At 41.0% G+C, this 22,192-nt stretch overlaps 1 protein-coding gene and 1 pseudogene across 2 annotated transcripts in view; both read left to right on the top strand.

The window, feature by feature from the left end:
- Positions 1 to 4,034: 4,034 nt before the first annotated feature.
- On the top strand, positions 4,035 to 9,893 carry LOC123638747 (annotated as a pseudogene).
- TTC1 (tetratricopeptide repeat domain 1) overlaps positions 9,881 to 22,192 on the top strand; it is a 30,044-nt gene continuing 17,732 nt past the window's right edge. The window contains exons 1-2 of one of the 2 annotated variants that reach the window (XM_045551259.1): positions 9,881 to 9,954; positions 11,037 to 11,399. In XM_045551259.1, the coding sequence (XP_045407215.1) occupies positions 11,070 to 11,399 (330 nt within the window). In that variant the 5' untranslated portion in view covers positions 9,881 to 9,954; positions 11,037 to 11,069. Of the gene's footprint in view, positions 9,967 to 11,036; positions 11,400 to 22,192 lie in introns of both variants that reach the window. The other variant, XM_045551260.1, reaches the window with a different exon arrangement.

Below are 22,192 nucleotides of genomic sequence, written 5' to 3'. Positions count from 1 at the left end.
CAAGTAGAGAAATGGCACCATCTTTTGACAGGACCGTAGGCCACGTGTGTCTTTGGCAACCCCATGACATCTTTGTCCTTGGACCCCTGGGCCGGTGGACTTACACCTGCCGTATATGACCCAGGGGGACCCAGCTCAGGTGGGAGAAGGTCCAGCAGAGGGGCCACTGGAAGAGAGAAGGTGTTCGGGGTCCAAAGGTTCTTCACAGCCCCCTACAACCTCTGCACCACTTCTCATCCCACGTTCTTTCTCTAAAGTCAGCACTGTGGTCAAAAATACTACCTCCGGGGCCAGGCGTGGTGGCTCACGCCTGTAGTCCTAGCACTCTGGGAGGCTCAGGTGGGAGGATCACTTGAGGTCAGGAGTTTGAAGTTGCTGTGAGCTAGGCTGACACCATGGCACTCAAGCCCGGGCAATAGAGCAAGAGTCTTGTCAAAAAAAAAAAAAAAACGAAAGAAAGACAGACTATCTTGGGGGCTCAGGCAAGAAATTTGAGGAATAAATAAGAAGTTGCTTTAGTCCCCTGAATTTATGTAAACCTCCTAATTGCCTCCATGTCTGTGGTTGCTAGCCACTAATTATTAGGTGCTTTTTCTCTGTCAGCATTTTCGTAAACTGTTCCTTTCCGTGGGACGTGATAAGCATTTCAGCAAGGCTGAATCTGAGGCGTGTGATGCTTACCAGAGCTGCAGCAGGAGGGGCTGCCTGCGGTGGTGGAGAGCTTTCTGGAATTTTGAGGCTGTGTGTGTGGTTTCTAAGCTATGAGTCAATATGGTAGAAAGAACACTGAACCGAGATCCACAAAGACGCTAATAATATTTAATAACAACTGCCTTTTACTGTACCAGGCACTGTGGCAAGTCTTCTGTATTCCCGAATCCTCATCAAAAAACCTTGAGTGGTGCTCTTGTCAATGAAGGACTCAAGACTCAGAGAGGGTTTAAGTCACCTAGCCAGGAAGAGCAGCGTATCCGTTAGGGAGTGAGTTCGGCTGTACATGCCGGAATGCAAGTAACAGTGGCTTGAACGAGTAAAAAGCATTTTTTTCCCCCATCTCATATGAGAAGTTGGGAGGTGGGCACTCCAGGGATAGCATGGCTAATCCATACTGTCTGGAGGGGCCCATGTCCCTTCAGGTGTTTGCCTGCACCTTCCTTAAAATGTGGCTGTAATATCCCTCTTCCGGGCAGGGAGAGGAAATGGACAAAGGCAAAAGGCACACACAGCTGAGTCTGCCCTCTTTTACGGAGATTTCCAGAAAGTCTCAACTAGCTGCTTCTACTGTGTCATGTGGCCACTGTGTCATGTATTTTCTACAAATGGCTATTGTGTTACTGGCACTGTGCTAAGCATTTGCATATATTATTACATTTATTCTTCATAACAGCCCTGTAGGAAACGTATTGTCAACCCCTGGGTTCTAGTTTAATCCTTGCTGTTATGTAGCTAAGTAGTCTTAGAGAAATCACATTTCCTCTCTGGTCTGCATTTTTTCATCTATTTTATGTGGGATTGGACTAGATAAAGATTTCTTAACTCAGGGTCTACAGACCCCTAAGGGGACCATGTATAAAATTCAGGGGAGGGGGTTGTGAATTTGGCTGGGGGAAAAAAATACATACTTATTTTCACTAACCTCTAATAGAAATTTAGCATTTCCTAAGCCAAGCACAGAAAGACAAATTTGTTTGGAGATGATTTGGAGATAGAGAGTTGAAATATGGTTACCAGGCCGGGCACGGTGGCTCACGCCTGTAATCTTAGCACCCTGGGAGGCTGAGGCAGGTGGATCGTTTGAGCTCAGGAGTTCGAGACCAGCCTGAGCAAGAGTGAGACCCCATCTCTACTAAAAAATAGAAAGAAATTAGCTGAGCAACTAAAAATACATATATAAAAAAAAAATTAGCCGGGCATGGTGGCGCATGCCTGTAGTCCCAGCTACTCGGGAGGCTGAGGCAGGAGGATTGCTTGAGCCCAGGAGTTTGAGGTTGCTGTGAGCCAGGCTGATGCCACAGCACTCCAGCCTGGACAACAGAGCCAGAGAGTGTCTCAAAAAAAAAAAAAAGAAAAAGAAAGAAAGATGGTTACCAGAGGTTGGGAAAGGTAGCAAGGAGGGGGAAATAAAGTGGGGATAGGTAATGGGCACAAAAATACAGGTAGATACAATGAGTAAGATCTAATACGTGATAGCACAACAGGGTGACTATAGTCAACAATAAGTTGTAGTATACTTTGAAATAACTAAAAGAATTGGATGTTCCTAACACAAAGAAATGATAAATGCTTGAGGTGACAGATACCCCAATTACCCTGATTTGATTATTGCACATTGTATGCCTGTATCAAAACATCACATGTACCCCATAAGTATATATAATTATTATGTAACCATAATAATTAAAAGTTAAAAACTTTTTTAATTAAAAAGAAAACAAAAAAAAAGAAACTTAACATTTCCTTTTTTCGATGACTGTAGGCAATAGACCACAGTAGTATTAGCAGAACCTCTGACTTTTTCACCAAAAGAATCCCAGATATTTTATAGTATATTACAGTTGTTTCAGATAACTTGAAATATAGTATATACTCATCACTGCTTCAAAATTATGGTAGTTATTAGACCTGCTATATTTAATGTGGTAATAAAGAGGTATGTGTGTATATATAGAGATATCTTGCAAATTTTATTGTTAATATTTTAGTAATTGCATTTCAATTTATGTCCTTCATAATCCTGTGTATTTTGTTTTATGCATTTAAAAACATTTTTCTGAGGAGAAATTCATAGGCATCAGCAAGCCATCAGTGGAGTTCATAGACCAGATGAGATCAAGAGCTCCTAGACTGAGATCTCTCTGCCCCTCTAGCTGTAATTATAACTCTACTGCCAGTTATCATGGTCATCCTGATAAGTCCCTTCACCTCTCAATTTCCTCAGTTTTCTCTTCTATAAAATGGGAACAAAACCTGCCTCGTGTAGCTCAGAGCTGTTAGGGGAACCAAAGTAAGCTGCATGTAAGCACACACAAATGCAGAGCTTACGTGTATTCAGGTACACAGGGCCAGCTTTTGAAGGGCTAAGTAAATGCTGAGTCTTATGAAATTATTCAGCTGTAGACCTATTTCCTAGAGATGCTGATGTTTTTATATCAATACCACATAAGTGTCTTTCTAGAACTGTATGTTTTTTAGTGGCAGATTGGGATTGAACTAGTATAAAATTCAATAATAAAGGGGGAAATGCACCTTAAGTACACTTGGATGGAATTACTTAAGAACACAGGCGATATAAAACGGGATTTCACTTATGGGTCATGTAGCTCCATTATCTTAGGCTCTTTGAAAAACTTGAGTCAGCATACCACGATTTTAAAAACAAGTTATAGATCAACCACTGCCCTTTTCTCTACAATCTCTAAATACAGCAATAATTGGACAAAAGACAGAAAAATTGGGAAAGTTGGCTTGTCTCCATAATCTGTGCCTTTGAAATATTTATTAAATATTTATTCATCCCATAAGTTTGCTTAGGTGGACATAGTGTTTTAAATAACAAAGTAAAGATCTACAAATATCTTATTTGTTAAATTACATTTAGGAAAGAACATCAAATTATGTTCGGGCTGTTACTAAATGCTTTTAGAGTCTTGAACCCAAAGAAACAGGGTACTGTGAGGTAAACTGCTTGGAGAAACAAGATGGTGCCTGAACAAGCTGCTGGAGTTTTTTGTCTTGTTTTATTTTGGTTTGGTTTTCGTTTTTGGGGGGTTGGGTCTCACAGTGTTGCCCAGGCTGGTCTCTAACTCCTAGGCTCCCCCAGTTCTCCTGCCTCAGCCTCCACAGTAGCAGGGATTCCAGGCGCACGCCATCAGGCCCGGCTCAAGCTGCTATTTTGATCGATCTGTCCAAAGATCTACAGAAATACGCTGAGATGTTTATGCTGGGGAGGATGTTTGGTTTGCACAATGGAAGCTGCCCTTTTTTTCTGGCTTCAAGAGAATTCCAGGCTGGAAGCGTGCTGCCCAGGTGTGGGAATGGTGTTTCGCGGTGGGAGACCAGAGCACGGCGGTCCCCAGAGCTGTTTTACAAGAACGAAGCGTGGAAATAGTTGGCAACTCACAGGTGCTGGATGTCCCGACCCAGGCTGCTGGGCGAGCGCTGGAGCGCCTCTGCCAGCCTGAGGGTCAGCCCTGTTCCCTGTTGGATGTTGGCTGTGGTTCCGGGCTGAGGGGAGATGATCTCTCGGCTGAGGGGCACTATTGGGTGGGCATCGACATCAGCCCTTCCCTTCTGAATGTGGCCTTGGACCGAGACCTGGAGGGAGACCTGCTTCTGGGGGACATGGGCCAGGGCATCCCCTTCAAACCGGGCACCTCTGATGGCTGTATCAGTATTTCTGCTGTGCAGTGGCTCTGTGATGCTAACAAGAAATCTGACATCCCTGCCAAGTGCCTGTACTGCTTTTTTTTCTTCTCTTTATTCCGTTCTTGTCTGTTCTTGCCCGAGCTGTCCTGCAGCTGTACCCTGAGAACTCTGAGCAGCGGGAGCTGATCACAACCCAGGCCACGAGGGTTTCACTGATGGCGTCGTGGTGGACTGCCCAAACAATGCCAAAGCAGAGAAGTTCTACCTCTGCTTATTTTCTGGGTCTGCGACCTTTCTGCCAAAGGGACTGAATGAAAATCAGGATGGAGAGGAGGCCGGGGAGTCCACGTTTACTATTGAGGGGGTCCGGTACAAGATGGCGAGGCTGGGGGTGGTTTTAATTTGCATTTCCCTGATGATTAGTGATGTTGAGCATTTTTTCCTATGTTTGTTGGCCATTTGTCTATCTTCCTTTGAGAAAAATCTGTTCATGTCTTTTGCCCACTTGTAGATGGAGTTTTTTTGTTTTTCTCATCCTGGCTTGTTTGAGTTCTTTGTAGATTCTGGATATTAGCCTTTTGTGAGATGTATTGTTTGTGTAGGTTGTCTATTTACTCTGTTGATTATTTCCTTTGCTGTGCAGAGGGTTTTTTTAGTTTAATGAAGTACCACTTGTTTATTTTGTTGTTGCTGTATTTGCTTTTGAGGTCTTAGTCATAAATTCTTTGCCTAGGCCAATGTTGAGAAGAGTTTTCCCTACATTTTCTTCTAGAATTTTTATGGTTTCAGGGCTCACATTTAAGTTTTTAATCCATCTTTTTTTTTCGAGACAGGGTCTTATTCTGTCACCTGGACTAGAGTGCAGTGGTGTCATCATAGCTCACTGCAGCCTCAAACTCCTGGATTCAAGTGATCCCCCTGCCTCAGCCTCCCAAGTAACTGGGACTACACACTCACACAACCACACTCAGATAATTTTTCTTTTTTTTTTTTTTTCTTTTTTTGTTTTGTTTTGTAGAGACAAGGTCTTGATCTTGTTCAGGCTACTCTCAAAATCCTAGCCTCAAGCAATCCTCCCTCCTCAACCTCCCAAAGTGCTAGGATTATAGGTGTGCACCTGGCCTTTTAATCCATCTTGAGTTAATTTTTGTATGCTGTGAGAGACAGGGATTCAGATTCATTCCTCTGCATGTGGCTATCCAGTTTTCCCAGCACCGTTTATCGAATAGGGTCCTCCCCCGCAGTGTATGGCTTTGTCTGCTTTGTTGAAAATCAGTTGGTTGTAGCTATATGGCTTTATTTCTGGTTTCTGAACATGCCCAGTCTCACCTGAAAATAATTTTTTAAGGTGCTGCAATTCATGAAATGGGGTACATATGAAAGAGAATAACTGGAGTGGTGGGGAGTAGTTAGACTCACCCTCTTTAACATGTAAGCTCCCAGAGAGTGGACATCCAAGCTGAGCTCTCGGTCTCCAAACTGAGCTTCTTGCTGAGGAATTTGTAGGTTACTCAGCAACCCAAACATCCACTACCACTGCTTTGACTTGAACATAGGATGACAAAGAAACTATTCTCCTTTCTGGAGTGAAAATATTTCCTTTCCCTTCAAAGGGAGCCTGGGAGGATTCGGTGAGGGGCATGACAGCTGAAAGTGTTTGGCTGGGTGCTTGGCACCCAGTCACCACTCGGCAAACGTCCTCTTCTTCCATCAGACTCCAGTCCTCGCCACCTGCTGAACCAACCTTGGCCTCCTGCCTGAACTTCCAATGGTTTGTACATCATGGACACAATGCTTTATGCTTTTAAATGGGCATTGACATTTAATATAATAAAGTGAGGGTTGGATGTTTGTTTCGTAACTCAGAATAAATTGTTTGGTCCAGCTGATGAGTCCCAGGGAAAAAATGTGCTAGCTCAATCATTCCATTTGTGGTTGAGGCACTGAACTGTCATTCTTTGTCCAAATGACCAAGGTCTAGGGCAAAGAGGGATTGGGCACTCAGACAAGTGGGAGCAGGATGCTGGCCTTGGCAGCCTTCTGGATGATTCTCTCCGAGACTGTCAGTCTTCATTTCATATGGTACCTTCACCCATCCAACACCAGCATTAATAACCTCATCTTTAACCAGGCTCTGAGCCATTTTCCTGACACTGAAAAACTGCTGAGTTTTCCTGCCAAGTATATATCAACATATTTTTTTATAGATATAAACCATCTTCAAGCCACTTCTTTTTGTAGTTAAGGTTACCATGTCTTTCTGGCCCCTTTGTTCTTTAGAAGAACATAGACTTTTTATTTTAAAAACACAGAGCAGCACAATGTTCAAGAGGGAAAGTGGTATGAGATGAGGTCCAAAGGAAAGGTGGAGGCCAGGAAACATGAGCTTTATGGGTCATAGGAAGGATTTTAGGTTTTATTCTAATCAGGGTGGGAAATCAATACAAATGGTTAAGAATTGTACAGGATTTATGTTTTTAAAAGATCAATTTGGGCTGGGTGTGGTGGCATGTGCCTGTAGTCCCAGCTACTCGGAAGGCTGAGGCAGGAAAAACTGCTTGAGCCCAGGAGTTTGAGGCCACAATGGGCTATGAGCTTGTCTGTGAATAGCCACTGCACTCCAGCCTGGGCAACACAGTGAGACCTCGTCTTAAAAAATAAATTAATTTGAAAAAAAAATCAGTAAATAACATCAGTTTGGTTACTGTGTTGGAAAAGGATTATAAGAAACAAGGGAAGCCAGGGTTGTTGTAAGAATTACCTACAATTACAAATGTAAAATAATGAACACAGCCCTTGAAGCATGTAAGTTCTCTATAAATGCTAATTAGTTGTTCTGTAACATCTAAGCCTGTCACATCCAATACAGTAGCCACTAGCCACATGTGACTCCTGAACATTTGAAATGTGGCTAATGCAATCACGGACATAAATTTCTCATTTTATTTAATTTTATTTAATTAAAATTTAAATTTAAAACCTGATATTTGATTCAGTTATAGGGAACTATGTTTGAAAAACTTGGATATATGAATCTACTTTTTAAATGTAAATGTTTTTAATGTGAATACAGATTCAAGTATTAAATATTTTTGATAAAAAATTGATGTCCACATTGAGATATGCTATAAAATACATACATGATCTCAAAGACTTAGTTTGAAAAAGAGAATGTAAAATAACTTATTAATAATTTTTATATTGGTCCAACATGTTCAAAGGATAATTTGTACATATTTGGTTAAATGAAATATTGATTTATTGAATAATAGTATTATATATTAATTTTACTTCTTTTACTATTTTTAATGCTGTTACCAGAAAATTTTAAATTTCATATGTGGTTCACATTGTATTTCTACTGGGCATGCTGATCTAAGAGAAAACAGAAATCTAGAAATTTAAATGCACAGAATGTTAACTTTTTTTTTTTTTTTGAGACAGTGTCACTCACACTCTTGCCTGGGCTAGAGTGCAATGGCATCATCACAGCTCACTGCAACCTCCAACTCTTGGGCTTAAGCGATCCTCCTGCCTCAGCCTCCTGAGTAGCTGGGACTGCAGGCACGCACCACCACGCCAGGCTAATTTTTTGTATTTTTGGTAGAGATGGGGTCTCGCTCCTGACCTCAAGCGATCCTCCCACCCCTGCCTCCCAGAGTGCTAGCATTACAGGCCTGAGCCACTGTACTGGGCCAATGTTAACTCTTGATTATGTCTCTTATCAGAAATCTCGATTCAAAGATTGGAACTGGGAAAAAAATAAAAAGCAATGGCATCTTTTGGAAACACTATAGGAATTCAGGGTCTACATCTCAGTTATGTATTTTATATACATCTCATTCTCAAGGAGTTCTTTTGGCATTCCTGACAGTTCCTGGATATTGGACCCTGCTTTGCGAAGCTCAGGAAGTCCAACTCTGGGGGAAGGAGGAGAGTGAAGCCCAGGACTTAGAGGATCCCAGAGTGTAAGGTTTTATCCCTAAAACCAGGCTCAGTAAGCCTCTTTGTATTAGTATATCCACTTTGAGCACAGAAAGGACTGAGTCAGTCTAGCATAGCTTTAAATCTCTAACTCCGGGGAATGTAGATGCACAGAGCTTCCCAGAAGTTTAGGACAACGTGTGCATAATAAGTCACTAGGGAAGGCAGTAGTGACTCGTGTCTCTGCCTGCAGATTATCTGCAAAGCAATTTTTAAAAAAATTTTTTTAACCCTGCAGAAAAACAGACAGTAAGGCAATTAATTTCAAGTTAAACTTATGTGCCAGAGTCTGTACTAAGTGCTTTTGGTTTGTTACTTCATTTAAGTCTCATGAAACCTTATAAGACAGGTATCACTATTACATCCATACTATGTTAATCAAGGTTCAATGACTTGTTCAAGATCACACAGTGAGTAAGAGGCAGTTTGACTCCAGAATCTATGCTTTTAACCACCATACTGGACAGCAATCCAGTGGCATGCTAAGGACTCAAAGGACCACCTTTGAAGAAGAGATTTCTTCTCTTGTATGCTCCATCATTACCAGCCATGCTGAGACTTGCTCATTTCTCCCTACTGCCTACCCTGTTCCTGGCACAGAGCTGGCCACAAACTAAGCAGGCACTCATTACTGATTTAGGGATGGACATGTGTCATTAAGAAACCACCCAGCTGCTTCTCCAGAAAGAAAAGCAGAGGGAAATCTGGTTCCTTTGCTACTCTCTTGATCTATTGCTGTACCAACCACTGGACCTACTATGATGCCCAGCATTCATTCATTATTCAGTTATTCATGTTCAACATCAATTCTTTCAACAAACTTGGGTGCTCGGCCCCCTAAGCGGTGTGAATAAAAGCGTCACAAACATTACCACTATCAATAATATTATTAGGAATCATCAGTAACAATAGTAATAGTAGGGCTGGGCACGGTGGCTCACACCTGTAACCCTAGCACTCTGGGAGGCCGAGGCGGGAGGATCACTGGAGGTCAGGAGTTCAAGACCAGCCTGAGCAAGAGCGAGACCCCGTCTCTACTAAAAATAGAAAGAAATTAGCTGGACAACCACAAAAATATATGGAAAAAATTAGCCGGGCATGGTGGTACATGCCTGTAGTCCCAGCTACTTGGGAGGCTGAGGCACGAGGATTGCTTGAGCCCAGGAGTTTGAGGTTGCTGTGAGCTAGGCTGATGCCACTGCACTCTAGCCTGGGCAACAGAGGGAGACTCTGTCTCAAAAAAAGTTTATTTTTGGACAAGGTTTATGGTTCGGGATTCCTCAATACATTGCTAGCACGAGAGATCAGGGTGAGTAAAACCAACACCATGGAGACAGACTTTTTCTTTTCTTTTCTTCCTATTATGCTGAGTAACGCGGCGTTTTGCCGTAACCCAAGATGTCAGTCGCCTCTCAAATTTCAGTCCGCACAATGACGTCACACAGCGACAGCGACGCCCTCCCTCCCTGGGGTTTCCACTACATTACCCAGAATACCTTGCCAACAGCGACGCCATTGGTCGGCGCCGACGGAAGTGCACCTGACTGGGCGGAAGTAGAAGGTCGCAGAGGCCAGGAAGGTGGAGAGAGGAGGGTCTGTGAGGTTGTGAGTATCCCGGTGTGTGTTCAGGATTGGTGGTGAGGAATGGAGATAGGGGATAATCCGCTGGGAAGCGCGGGGTGGCACTTCCCAAACTCTGGGGGCTCATCTTCGTATGTTCTTCTACCAGACTTGGGAGCAAAGAGAAACAAGACATTGCTTGGAGGCGAAGTCTCCGTATTAAGATTTTGCTGTTTTTAAGTTTTGTTGGAACATCTAGGGCAAATTGAGATTCCGGTCACGACGCGAGGTCGTTGGCGTGATTTTGCTGCGATCAGAGGGACGGGGCTGCTGACAGTCTGACTCAGCTTCTAGAACAGTGGTTCGCAATTGGCTGCACATTGAATCACCTGGGATTTTTTTTCCCCCCAGACTACAGATGCCCTTGCCTGAAGCCAGACCAATAAGTCAGAATCTGGGCAGGGTCTGGGCAGTGGTATTTTCTAAAGCATCTCTAGTGTTCTGTTGTGCAGCCAGGGTTCAGAGTTACCCCTTCAGTGCCTGATTCTGACCCTCACGGGGATCCTGATTAGGACCACCTGAATCAGCTCTCCCCTTCCACTATAAGATGCGTGGGCTCTACCACATGCATTTGGATTAAGCTGATGATCACAGTTTTGGCACGGATTCTGTTTTGAGCTCCACCAGACGCTTATTCCGGGCTTCCTGTGGTGGTTCTGGAAAGACAAACCATAGTTTGGAAGTCGTAGTTTGTTATTCACAACTTGGTCATTCATTCTAAATGAAGAGTAGAGCTGCTTCGTTTTTCTTGCCACTGTTTTAGTTTCTGCCTATTTTTTGCTACCTCAACAAAATGCCAGCAGTGGAATGTGGAAGAGCCACATTAAAATCGATCTCTTTTGCGGCTTATAAGAAGTTCTGGTACCAGATTTAACCAAGAAAGGGATATCAGTTAAAATGAGGTTTGCCATTATTTATGGGCTTATGAAAACTTTTTTTAATAATTCCAATGAGAGGAAGTTAGGGTGTGTTTTTGTCTATGATGCAGAGATTCAGTTAGGGATGAAGGGCAGATTAGTTTTTTTCAATTAAACAGCATTACATAGCAGATGTTTTTTCTTTCCCAGAGGTTTAGCATCACCTCCCTCACTGAATTCAGCATGGGAGAGAAGTCAAAGAACTGTAGGGTTCCAGAGGATCTGTTCAATGGTTTGAAGGTAACAGATACCCAGGAAACAGAGAGTGCTGGCCGTCCAGTTCCCGATCCCAAAGATCAGCATTCCCAGAACAAGCTGCTCAGGGATGATGAGGCCCATTCCCAGGAGGACCAGGAAGAAGAGGAGTGTTTTCATGACTGCAGTGCTTCATTTGAAGAGGAGCCAGGGGTGGACAAGGTTGAGAAGAAACCTGATGATGATGTGAATTCCTCTGAACTAGATGAAGAGTACCTAATAGAACTGGAAAAAAACATGCCAGAAGAAGAGAAACAGGTAAATATTTCATTTATTGTATACAGTGTGCCACTTAAACTGCTTTTAAAAATAAGTGTGGTGGATACTGTATCATAGACCACTTCATATGTGGTAAAGAGTAACTTTGTCTTATTGCTTTAGCAGTGATGGGTCTCAGATAAATCAACATGAGAGGGAAGCATTGAGTGTGCCTAGCAAAGAAATTTCCATTTTTTTCCTGTGAACTTTGAGCTATATGTTTGTCTCCTACTTCAGGAGTCTGTAACATAACTGTCCTTTTATGTACTTATTTTCGACGTGTGTGTGTGTGTGTGTGTGTGTGTGTGTGTGTATGTATAATACACACCTTTTAGCTTTCCTTTATTTTTAGAGATGGGATCTTGCTCTGTTACCTAGGCTGGAGTGCAGTGGCAGGAACACAGCTCACTACAGCCCTGAACTCCTTGGTACAAGCAGTCTTCCCACCTCAGCCTCCCACATAGCCAGGACTACAGGCGCACACCTCCATGCCCAGCTAATTTTTCTATTTTTTGTAGAGATGGGGTCTCACTATTGCCCACACTGGTCTCTAACTCCTGGCCTGGAGCGATCCTTCCACCTTGGCCTCCCAAAGTGCTAGAATTACAGGTGTGAGCCACTGCATCAGGCTCCTGTAGCTTTCTTTTATGACCTTTTCTATGATTGCTAAAATTTCTGCAATGAACATTTTTTGTAAGACTGTTTAGGATCAGATATGCTTCCTGTTTATGTTGATCCTTTGTTAGCAAAGTATGACTGCCTGAATATCTTGGTGCTGTTTTGGTTACAGAGAACAGTGATTGGGTCTCAAAGAACAGAATTGTGGATGATAGGGGCAGTCATTTGGTGAACATCTATAATGTGCCAGCCACTGAGCTTAAAATGTTACTTGTGTTTTCATTTAATCCTCACAACACACCTATGAGATACATACTGTTATTATTCCCCATAAGGAAACAGAGCTTAGAGTGGTAAAGTAACTTGCCCAATATGAAACACCTAAGAAATGTCAGAACTGATTCTCAAATCGATATCTATTTGATTCCAAAGCCAAAGTATAATGTAGAATTTAATGACAAAAACATCTCTCTTCCTACAAAGCAGATACACTAATAAAATGTTCAGTTTCTTGCTTCTTTGACCCTGGGCCACATCCTTAACAGGCAAGCCTTCACTTTTGGAGATAAGTCCGACTGTCCTCCACATATCCTTCCTTCTGATCTCACAAGCAAAATAGTCTTTGAAGAGTTATCATAATATCTGAGTTTGTCTGCAAAGAACTTAAATGAGATCATAGTTTATGCCACTAAAGAGCTCACTCACTGAACAGGTTGTGTAGATTGGTAATAGGTTGAGATAAATGTGCAACATAATAGTGGGGGTGGGGTGGTAGCATGAGATGGGGAGGACATCTTCTCTTTATCTCTCCTTAGGCACTTTTCATTATCAAATCAGCTGGTTATAATGTGACAGTATTAGCTTTTGTGCCAGTGTGCTCCACCAGAAGAGGAGGATAAAGGGCAAAAATGAGCCAATTACATAAGCTACCTGAAAAAATATGGCTTAGATAATTAAATCAAGTACTGTTTCATAACATTAGAGAAATGATGTTCCAGAAAGTGACTTCTGTGTTCAGGTTTCAGGCTTTTAGAAACATTGATTAAAAGTATGTGTTAAAAGTTGGCAGTGCTTTTCTGATACCTTAATATATTTTGCCCTAGTATCATAGTGAATTTTCTAACACCATCTGGGTTTAACAATCAAGTGGTTTGGCTCAAAGTGTCACATACTCTGCTCTCCACTTCTCATTTAGTAAAACTGTTTTATGGTCTCCTAGGCCAGGAAATCTATTTTAAATTCTATAAATATTTTTAATTGAATTGTTTTTATGGCCTATAAATTTAATCTAAATAGCACAATACTTTTTTCACTCTTTTAAAAATTGAGATATAATTTACATATAGTGAAACAATGTATGAGTTCTAATGTGTACAGTTCAATGAGTTTTGACACTGCAGTGTCCAATATGGTAGCCACTGGCCACATATGGCTGTTGAGCGCTTGACATGTAGCTAGTACAGCTGAGAAACTGAATTTTATTTTAATTAAGTTAATTTAAATAGTCACATGTGGCTAGTGGCTACCATATTGGACAACATGGCTTTAAACCCCTGATTCTTTTCTAATTATTTGTTTTAAGGAAATTATTAGAGAAATGCACAAATGTATATACATAGATGTGTTGCAGCATCATTCATGATTTTGGAAAGTTAGAAAATGTTGAACAGACGTATTTCTGGTATAATAAATATATCTGGTCTTTGTCCCTAAAAGGGACGGGTCTTTGTGCCTGTCACAGAGCCCTATGGAGGTGCTAGGAGGGTGATACGAGAAAGCTCTTTGCCCCTTCTCCCACACATTGCCTGTGCATCTCTTCACCTGGCTGTTCATGTGTACCCTTTCAGTACCCTTTATAATGAACTGCTAAATCACAAGGAAAGTGTTTCCCTGAGTTCTGTGAGCCATTCTAGCAAGTTATTGAATCCAAGGAGGAGGATGATAGGAAAGAACCCTTTGGTAACCAGTCAGAATAGGTCACAACCTGGGACTTGTGATTAACATATGAAGTGGGACCAGTATTATGGGACTGAGCCCTTAAATTGTGGGATCTGATACTATTTCCAGGTAAATAGTGTCAGAATTGAATTGAATTATAGGCCACCCAGTTGGTGTCCACTGGAGAACTGCCTGGTGTGGAAGAAACTCTCACATCTGGTGTCAGAAGTATCATGAGGGTAGGAGAGAAACAGTGTGTTTTTCTCCAAGTATTATTTAAATTTTTTGTCATCTTTGTACAGTATACAATGCAGTTGTTAAATAGAAAGATAAATCTTAGGCATTGATGTGGAAAGATCCATGTAATACAATGTTAAATGAATTAAACAGGTTATACAACAATGGTGATTCCTTTTAAGTTAAAAAACTATGTGAAAATATGTTCATATATAAAAGTCTGGAAGGGTATACACCAAAGTATAAGTAGTAGCTTTGAGGGGTGTGATTATTAGGGATTTTTATTTATATTTAATGTAATTTTGTAATATTTTATTTTTAATAGCAGACATATATTACATTTATAATGAATAACAACAAAAAAAGTTGATTCCATTTTGAGAATATAAATAAATAAACATTGATTCTTTACAACTAGTGTACATTCTACAAAAAAAGCACATAAAGCTGACCTCTAAGGATTTGGGAAAGAAGTACTATCCTATGCTGCAGTCCCCAACTCCCAGACCATGGCCTAGTACCAGTCTGTGGCCTGTTAGGAACTGGGCCACGCATCACTGCCTGAGCTCTGTCCCCACCTTTGGTGGAAAAATTGTCAGGCCACACAGCAGAAGGTGAGCAGTGGGCAAGCGAGCGAAGCTTTATCTTTATCACTGCCGAGCTCCCCCATCCCTCCCCTTGGAAAAATTGTCTTCCGTGAAACCAGTCCCTGGTGCCAGGAAGGTCGGACACCACTGCTGTAGGGTCTATTTGTTAAATAAAAGTTTCTCTTTGGGCACAGTATCAATAGCCAAGGTCTGTTAATCAAGCTTGTGTCTGGGAAGATAATTCAGACTCAAGTAGTGTGTCACTTCTCAGTAGAATTCAGAAATCAAGAGTAACGGAGGAGAAAAGCAGTTAAGATTTGGTAAAAACAGGGAAGATCTCTTCATGAGAGCACAGTGTATGTGTGTGTTTATTTCAACAGCAAATCTTAGCTGTGAAAGCTTAAATGTAGACCTGACTACCCACAGGAATGGGATTTTAGCTAACATTTGCGATGTACTAGATATTTGAGGGAAATAAGTGATTCTGAAAGGTTTGGGTGAGGTGAAGTACAGATCTAGCAGCAGATGAGAATTATTGCTATGATAATATCATACAAATATACTATCTTTGTGCTGCTATAACAAAATACAAATTATAAATGGGTAATTTATAATCTATAGGAATTTATTACTTGCAATTCTGGAGTCTAGGAAGTCCAAGATCAAGGTGCTAGCAGCTGCAGTGTCCAGTGAGGACCTGTTCCTCACAGATGGTACCTTCTGTGTCCTCGATGGTGGAAGGGGCAAGGCCACTCCCTTCAACCTCTTTTATAAGGGCACTAATCCCACTCATGAGGACAGAGCCCTCGTGATTTAATCACATCCCAAAAGGTCCCCCATCTCTTAATTATTACCACAAAGGGGATTAGGTTTCAACATGAATTTTGGCTTGAGGGAGCCTGTGTGGCCCTTCCATTCCCCTTCCACCCCTAGTTTCACCACGTGAAGGCACAGCAAGAAGACACCATCTTGGAAGCTGAGAACAACCCCTTACCAGACACTGAATCTGCTAATGCCTCCATCTTGGATTTCCCAGCCTCTAGAACAGTGAAAAAAATTTTATTATTTATAAATTACCCATTCTGTGTTATTTTGTTATAGCAGCCTGAACAGACTAAGACAGATGAAGAGGACTACTTGAGATTGGCTAGTCAAGAAAGGCCTCTCTGGAGAGGTGGGCTATCAGCAGAGACTTGGAGCAGGGGTGCGGAAATGAGCCAAGCATGTGACAGTGTGAGAGCATTCTAGATAAAGAGCAGTTTGTATTAACATAAAGGCCCTAAGGAAGCAACAAGCTTGGTGTTTTCTTGGTGTGTTCCAGGAATGGAAGAGCTGGAGCATGGTAGTTAAGAAGAGAGTGGAGTGATAGAGTAAGCAAGGGTCTGGTTATGGAACGGTTCATAAACCATGGTAAAGAATTTGAAGTTTATTCCAAGTGCAGTAGGAAACAGTTGGGTAATTTTAAGCCAGGGGAGAGACAGAAGTTATTAACATTTTAATAAAAGAATTTAGGTTCTTGTGCCTAGGATGGAGGGTTTGGGGGTAGGGGAGGGACATGAATGGAACAGTGGAGACCAGTGAGGGCCTGATGCAGTAACTAGGCAAAGATCATGGTAGCTTGAACTGTGGATCTGAAGCTAAATGAAAGATTTCAGGATATATTTTAGAAGTAAAATTGACAAGACATACTGGTGGATTTGATTAGAGGGATGGAGTGGGAAATTAGGATGATTCCTTGGCTTCAGCACTGGATGGATGGTGGTGGCCTTTACTAATATGAAGAAGATGAAGGGACTTTGAGTTCATCGGGACTCTGGTGATTTAATTCTTGTCTGCAAACAAAAAAGTTTTTAATTTGTTAAGCCAAAATGCAGATTTAGTTATTTTAATGGGCTTGCTCCCTGTCACCAGTTGTTTGTACATGGTACTTGCATAGATCCTTTTAAGTAAGGGATCCAAAGGTCTGTTGCTTGGTGAACATGGACTCAGAATGCATGATATCTGGGATTTTAAAAAATTTTTATTAGGCTCTGAAAATGTATAAAGGATTATTCTTTCCTTTAAGGCTGTTTCCTCTTTAACTAGGAGAAACTTTAATTATCAAAGTTTAGAAGAGAAGTTTCAATTTAGAACAGAAGTTATGTTTCATTTCCCCTCCCTATCCCTGTTATTTTTCCTAAATTCCACATTATTTAATCCTTTGGATTTCCATGTTTCTGCCACCTCATGGTATTATTTTTATAATCTTATCAAGGGTTATAACTGTGAGCATGTTTGCAGGGATTACTCTCTTGGTTGCTTTCAGAAAGTTTTCAGTAACTTCTTTAGTGGCCTGCATATTCCTGTTAACTTTATGAGCAAACCCTTTTTTTTTTTTTTTTTTTGAGACAGTGTCTTGCTCTGTCACCAGAGCAAGGTGTCAGCCTAGCTCACAGCAACCTCAAACTCCTGGGCTCAAGTGTCCCTCCTGCCTCAGCCTCCCGAGTAGCTGGGACTATGCCTACCATGCCCAGCTAATTTTTTCTATTTTTAGTCGAGACAGTGGTCTCACTCTTGCCCAGGGCTCAGGCTGGTCTCAGAGTCCTGAGCTCAAGGGATCCTCCCAGAGTGCTAGGATTACAGGCATGAGCCACTGCACCTGGCCAGTGAGCAAACCCTTTCTGTTTTTGTTGTTTCTCTTTCCTTTCATTTCTAATGGGCATCCTTTGGAACTAAGGTTGCCATTTTTATTAACTTCTTAGAGTCACCGGTATTGTGCTTAATGCTATTGGCAAGTGATTGAATCAAATCTTGGAATTTATGAGCTGGGAGGGACCTTAGATTTCTGACTCTGAGTTTAAATCAGAGAAAATAAGGGCTGCTTGCTCTAAAACTTTTAGAAGTTAATGGGATGTGTTTACAGTATTTGCTGGTAGAAAAGTTAAAGTGACATTCATTATTTCCTATGTTTATTAAGGAAGATCACTTTGTGTAGATCAGTGATTGTCAAACTTTATTGTGCCTAAGAATCACAGGAAACTTATTAACCATGCAAAGCCCTGAGAAGTGTCTGATAGCACAAACCTGTGAGGTGGTGACCAGGCACTACTTTGTTAATAGGCATCCCCAGGTAATTTTGGCATAGGAAGAACTGTGGCCACACTGGGAAACAGAGAGCCAGACAGACACAAATGACTAAGTGTCCAAAACAAGAAGTATTGACCTAACCAGTGCATCCAATATCAGAACTAAACAGGAGGTTTTCTTTTATCTACATCTGTGCTCAAGGTCTAAAAATGACTTTTTAGGTAGAATTTAAGCAATAGCAAAATAGAAAATTTTTTGAGTTTTGGGAAATAGAATCTTCTGAGTGAAGAAACCAGGAAATATTTCCAAGATTAATTCCTCCGAGATCAGTCGTTTTTCCTCAGAAGGATAAGACTTAATGAGAGCCAGGTTCTAATTGTAGCTTCGATCCAAAGATCTTCCCTCGTGACTTCCTAGAGGGCCTATAAAAGTGACTTGTGGAAAGAATAAATGTGCCCATGTGTGAAAAGCAAACGATGTCTGATTTCAGAGAAAACAAAGCTGAAAGCTCTTTTTCTTTCTTTTTGGGGGGTGGTAAAGAATTCCCTTCAGAATAATTTGTAGGACTGGTGTCCCTAGCCCTTTCAGTATTTGCATTCCAAGAGTAGTTGTCTCATTCCACCTAGATAGGACTAAAGCAGAAAATTTTGTTGCATGTGCTTCCATTTTCCAGCACATTCGTGAGTATGTAGCTCTCTTTACTCTCCTTTTTACTCAGACTATTGATCTCTGGGTACTGTGCTTGACTTAAATTTATGTTTTATTTTGTAGCAATTACTTCACAAAGCTGCAGAGGGAAGCAGAGAGCTGCTGATAGATGTATAATATGGCCATCGACTTGCTGGCCTGAAGCTCTGGGCTTTCTCCCTGTTTGTCTGTTAAACACATGTTCATCAGGGGATTATGAAGAGATTATTTTTTAATGCATTTAATGCAAGTTTTTATCATTTAATAATGATAGAAGGGATATATACTTGAAAGCTCCACATCAAGTGTGTTTATGTTGTATTCACTGACATAAAGTGAAAGGAATATTCTAGCCAGCCACTGCATTATAGAGTCTCTGTTAGAGAATGGTTTATTTGTAAGGGAATAGAGGAGCAGTCTCTTAACATTTTTGCCAGGTTACCACAAGATTTAAAATTATATCAGTTGAAGTTCTCTAGCTTCAGTTTTGGGGGAGTTTTGTTGTTCATTAAAAAAATAAAATTCCAGCTCCTTTCTAATATTTTAAACAAGTGAATTCATCCATAAAGCTTTTAGCACAATGTGTGGCACATAATATTCCACACTTTAGCTGTTTAATATAAGGTACTGATGTGAAAAGTTCACATTCATCTGGTATTTATTCAGTCTCTGCTTATGGGCGGAGACTGTGATATGTACTTCTATGAGTTTTAGCTCATTGAATGATATGAATTATACAGCCATGGAATCAGACATCAAATCTAGTGTAGGTGATCTAAGCAAACAGGATTACTGTATTAGAAAATATGAATTGGCAAGGTAAGATTATAGCCAAGTTATGGTTATTTGCTTTACAGGAAGAGTCTTCACTTAGCAGTACTATGATATCATTTTTCATCCTAACCAGTATTGTAATTTATCTTCTTTATACAAAGCACTACATCATTTTAAAATCCTTGATACTCTAATTTCATTCTTCAGAAAGGACACTTGTGATAGTTTTCACCCCCATTTCCTTTTCAGATAAATGAAAATTAAGACATATATGCTACAGATTCAGGGTAATTCTGGAAATTGAGTCATTCGTTCAGCAGACATTTATTAATACCCTCAATAAATAGTCAAAATTAGTTTTCCTAAAGAAAATGGTTTCCTGTGTCAAGAAATTTACAGTTGAGCTAGGGAGACACGTAACTATGTTTATATTTTTATTTTAGGCAGTTTCATGTTTTATCAACATACTCCAGTTAGCATGTAAGTGTGGTGGGCAATAGGTAGAGCCTTATCCTGTGTACTATTGTGTTCCTAAGCACTTAGCACAGCACCTGCACATTATGTATTATGTGCCATAAATATGTTCAATAACTGTCATTACTGATGTAGGAATTTAAAATCTTTACTGGAGATGTTGTATTTAGCCCTTCAAGGATGAAAATGATTTGCCAAGTAGCGTGTTCCATTTTAACTTTTTATTTTGAAATCATTTTTTATTTCTTTTTTCTTTTTTATTTTTTTAGAGATAGGGTCTTGCTCTGTCAGCCAGGCAGGAATGCAGTGCTATGATCATAGCTCACTGCAGCCTCAAACTCCTGGGCTCAAGTGATTCTCCTGCCTCAGCCTCCTGAGTAGCTGGGACTACAGGCATGCATCACCACACTGGCTAATTTTTTAAAATTTTTTGTAGAGATGAGGTCTTCCTATCTTGCCCAGGCTGGCCTTGAACTCCTGGCCTGAAGCAATCCTCCTGCCTTGGCCTCCTCCCAAAGTCTGCATTCAAAGAAAGATCCTGTGGGAAAGGAAGTGAAAGGTTGCCCTGGGAAGGAAATATGGTTTGTGCTGGACTTTGAAAACTAAGGAATATTTTGTTTGGGGAGTTGGGAGGAGGATATGGAAGAGCATTCCAAGGTAGAGATGCATAAGCAAACAGATGGAATGAAGAATAAGCATGGTAAGTTTTGAGAGAGAATAATGAGATGCGACTCTAGAAGGGTTGCCTAGTATTGGTTAGTAACATGAGATAGGTTAGGTAGGGTGGAATAGAAGTTTGATGTAGTATAAAGAACAAGAGAGTTCTAAATCTTGATTTTCTCACCTGTAAAATGGGTAAAGACCTCCATGCTCACCTCTCAGAATTGTCTTGAAAAATTAATGAACTAGTGTGTGCAACAGCAGATTTTAAGCAGTGAGATGCTATAATGGTGTAGGTTGTACTAAATTTTGAATACCAAGCTGAGAAGTTTGTGGTTCTTCCAGCAACTGTTGAAATAAATTTTATTTGTTGAGGGCATTGTCTATTTGGGGTTTTCCTTGGCAGTTCCTATGATGATTTACAATGCAGAATAATGTCATTATTTCCCCCTGAGTTTCAGTGATGGGGAGGAGTACTGAGTAGAGCCCTGTACAATTGCTTTGGATCCCATTTCTGTTAGAAGTATAATTCAAGAGCAGATGTTTCCCTGCGAGGCCTCCCTGGAATGTGTTAAAAGGCATTGTGGAGGCGTTTGAGAGGGCTCCTAACCACAGTAGAAGCTTCTGTTCGTAGAACAAAACCTGGAAAGATTTGCCTCTGATAGTGCTGCAGAATAGCAGCACAACCAGCTCATGTATGTATAAATGCTCCTGGCACTTAGCATGCAAAGTAAGACCCATATACTATAAAATCTGTCCTTGAATTCCAGTAACATTATATTAATACAATATGCATGTCATCCTTTGGAGAAAGAGTATATTCAGGCTGCAGAATAAACCCTGGTCTTTGTACTGGGATCAAGTACAAAGCTCTTGGCACAGCTGGGAGTCATTCAACTTTCTCTTTCAGGTGCTATTTTTAGCTGTTTCCAAGGAGATGTTCAACATGATATTGATAATTGCATTAATCCTCAATTTGTACAATCTGTGGAGAGGGAAGCAGCAGCTCTTTCCCTGTGTTTAGTGCTTAATGGGCCACTGGGTTGTGGTTTATCAGCCAAAACAGTAAGATGCCTTCCTTAGAATAATTAACCTCAGAATTATGTTCTGGAGCCCTTCACTTTGCTAGTTCAACTTTTAGTCCTCCCTCCTAGTTAAAAAGACATGGTGAGCTTTTCTGAGGGTGGCTGCTCCTTATCAGTAAGTCCCTTCTGAGTGTATGTTGGGTCTAGGCTTTGCCAACTGGGAACCTGATGTTATAAATTTACCAAAGAATGATTGGTCTCCTAAAACACACACACACACACACACACACACACACACACACACACACTCTTACACACACACTTCACAAGAGCCTCATCTGGCAGTCTGAGTGATTCACCTGTTCATAGAGCATTCCTGATGAGTTGACTCTGAAGAACAGATTATGGATCAGAAAGTTGCTTGAGATTAAAGTTAAAGCAGAGGAAATAGAAAGTTCTTAAAGGATGAGCATTAAGCTCTAGTAACTTGATGAATTACCCCTCTCTAAAGAATTTCCATTTTTCAAATAACTGCTAACTGGATTTGTTCTGTTTTTTTGGCTCTCCAGCATCCAACTCCCCTTCCTGTTTGGAGGAATTCTCCTGTGTTGTAATCTTGTTGAGTGGCAGTAGCCTCTATCCCTCCATAGGTCACGTGACCTATGCTTGGCTTATTGGATGTTTCCAGCCAAGACCTTGAATCTAGATCAAATAAAACAAAGAAAAG

This window comes from Lemur catta, chromosome 5 (genome assembly GCF_020740605.2).
Source record: "Lemur catta isolate mLemCat1 chromosome 5, mLemCat1.pri, whole genome shotgun sequence".
NCBI lineage: Eukaryota > Metazoa > Chordata > Mammalia > Primates > Lemuridae > Lemur > Lemur catta.
Note: the sequence above shows the minus strand (reverse complement) of the source record. Positions and strands in the feature narration are given on the sequence as shown.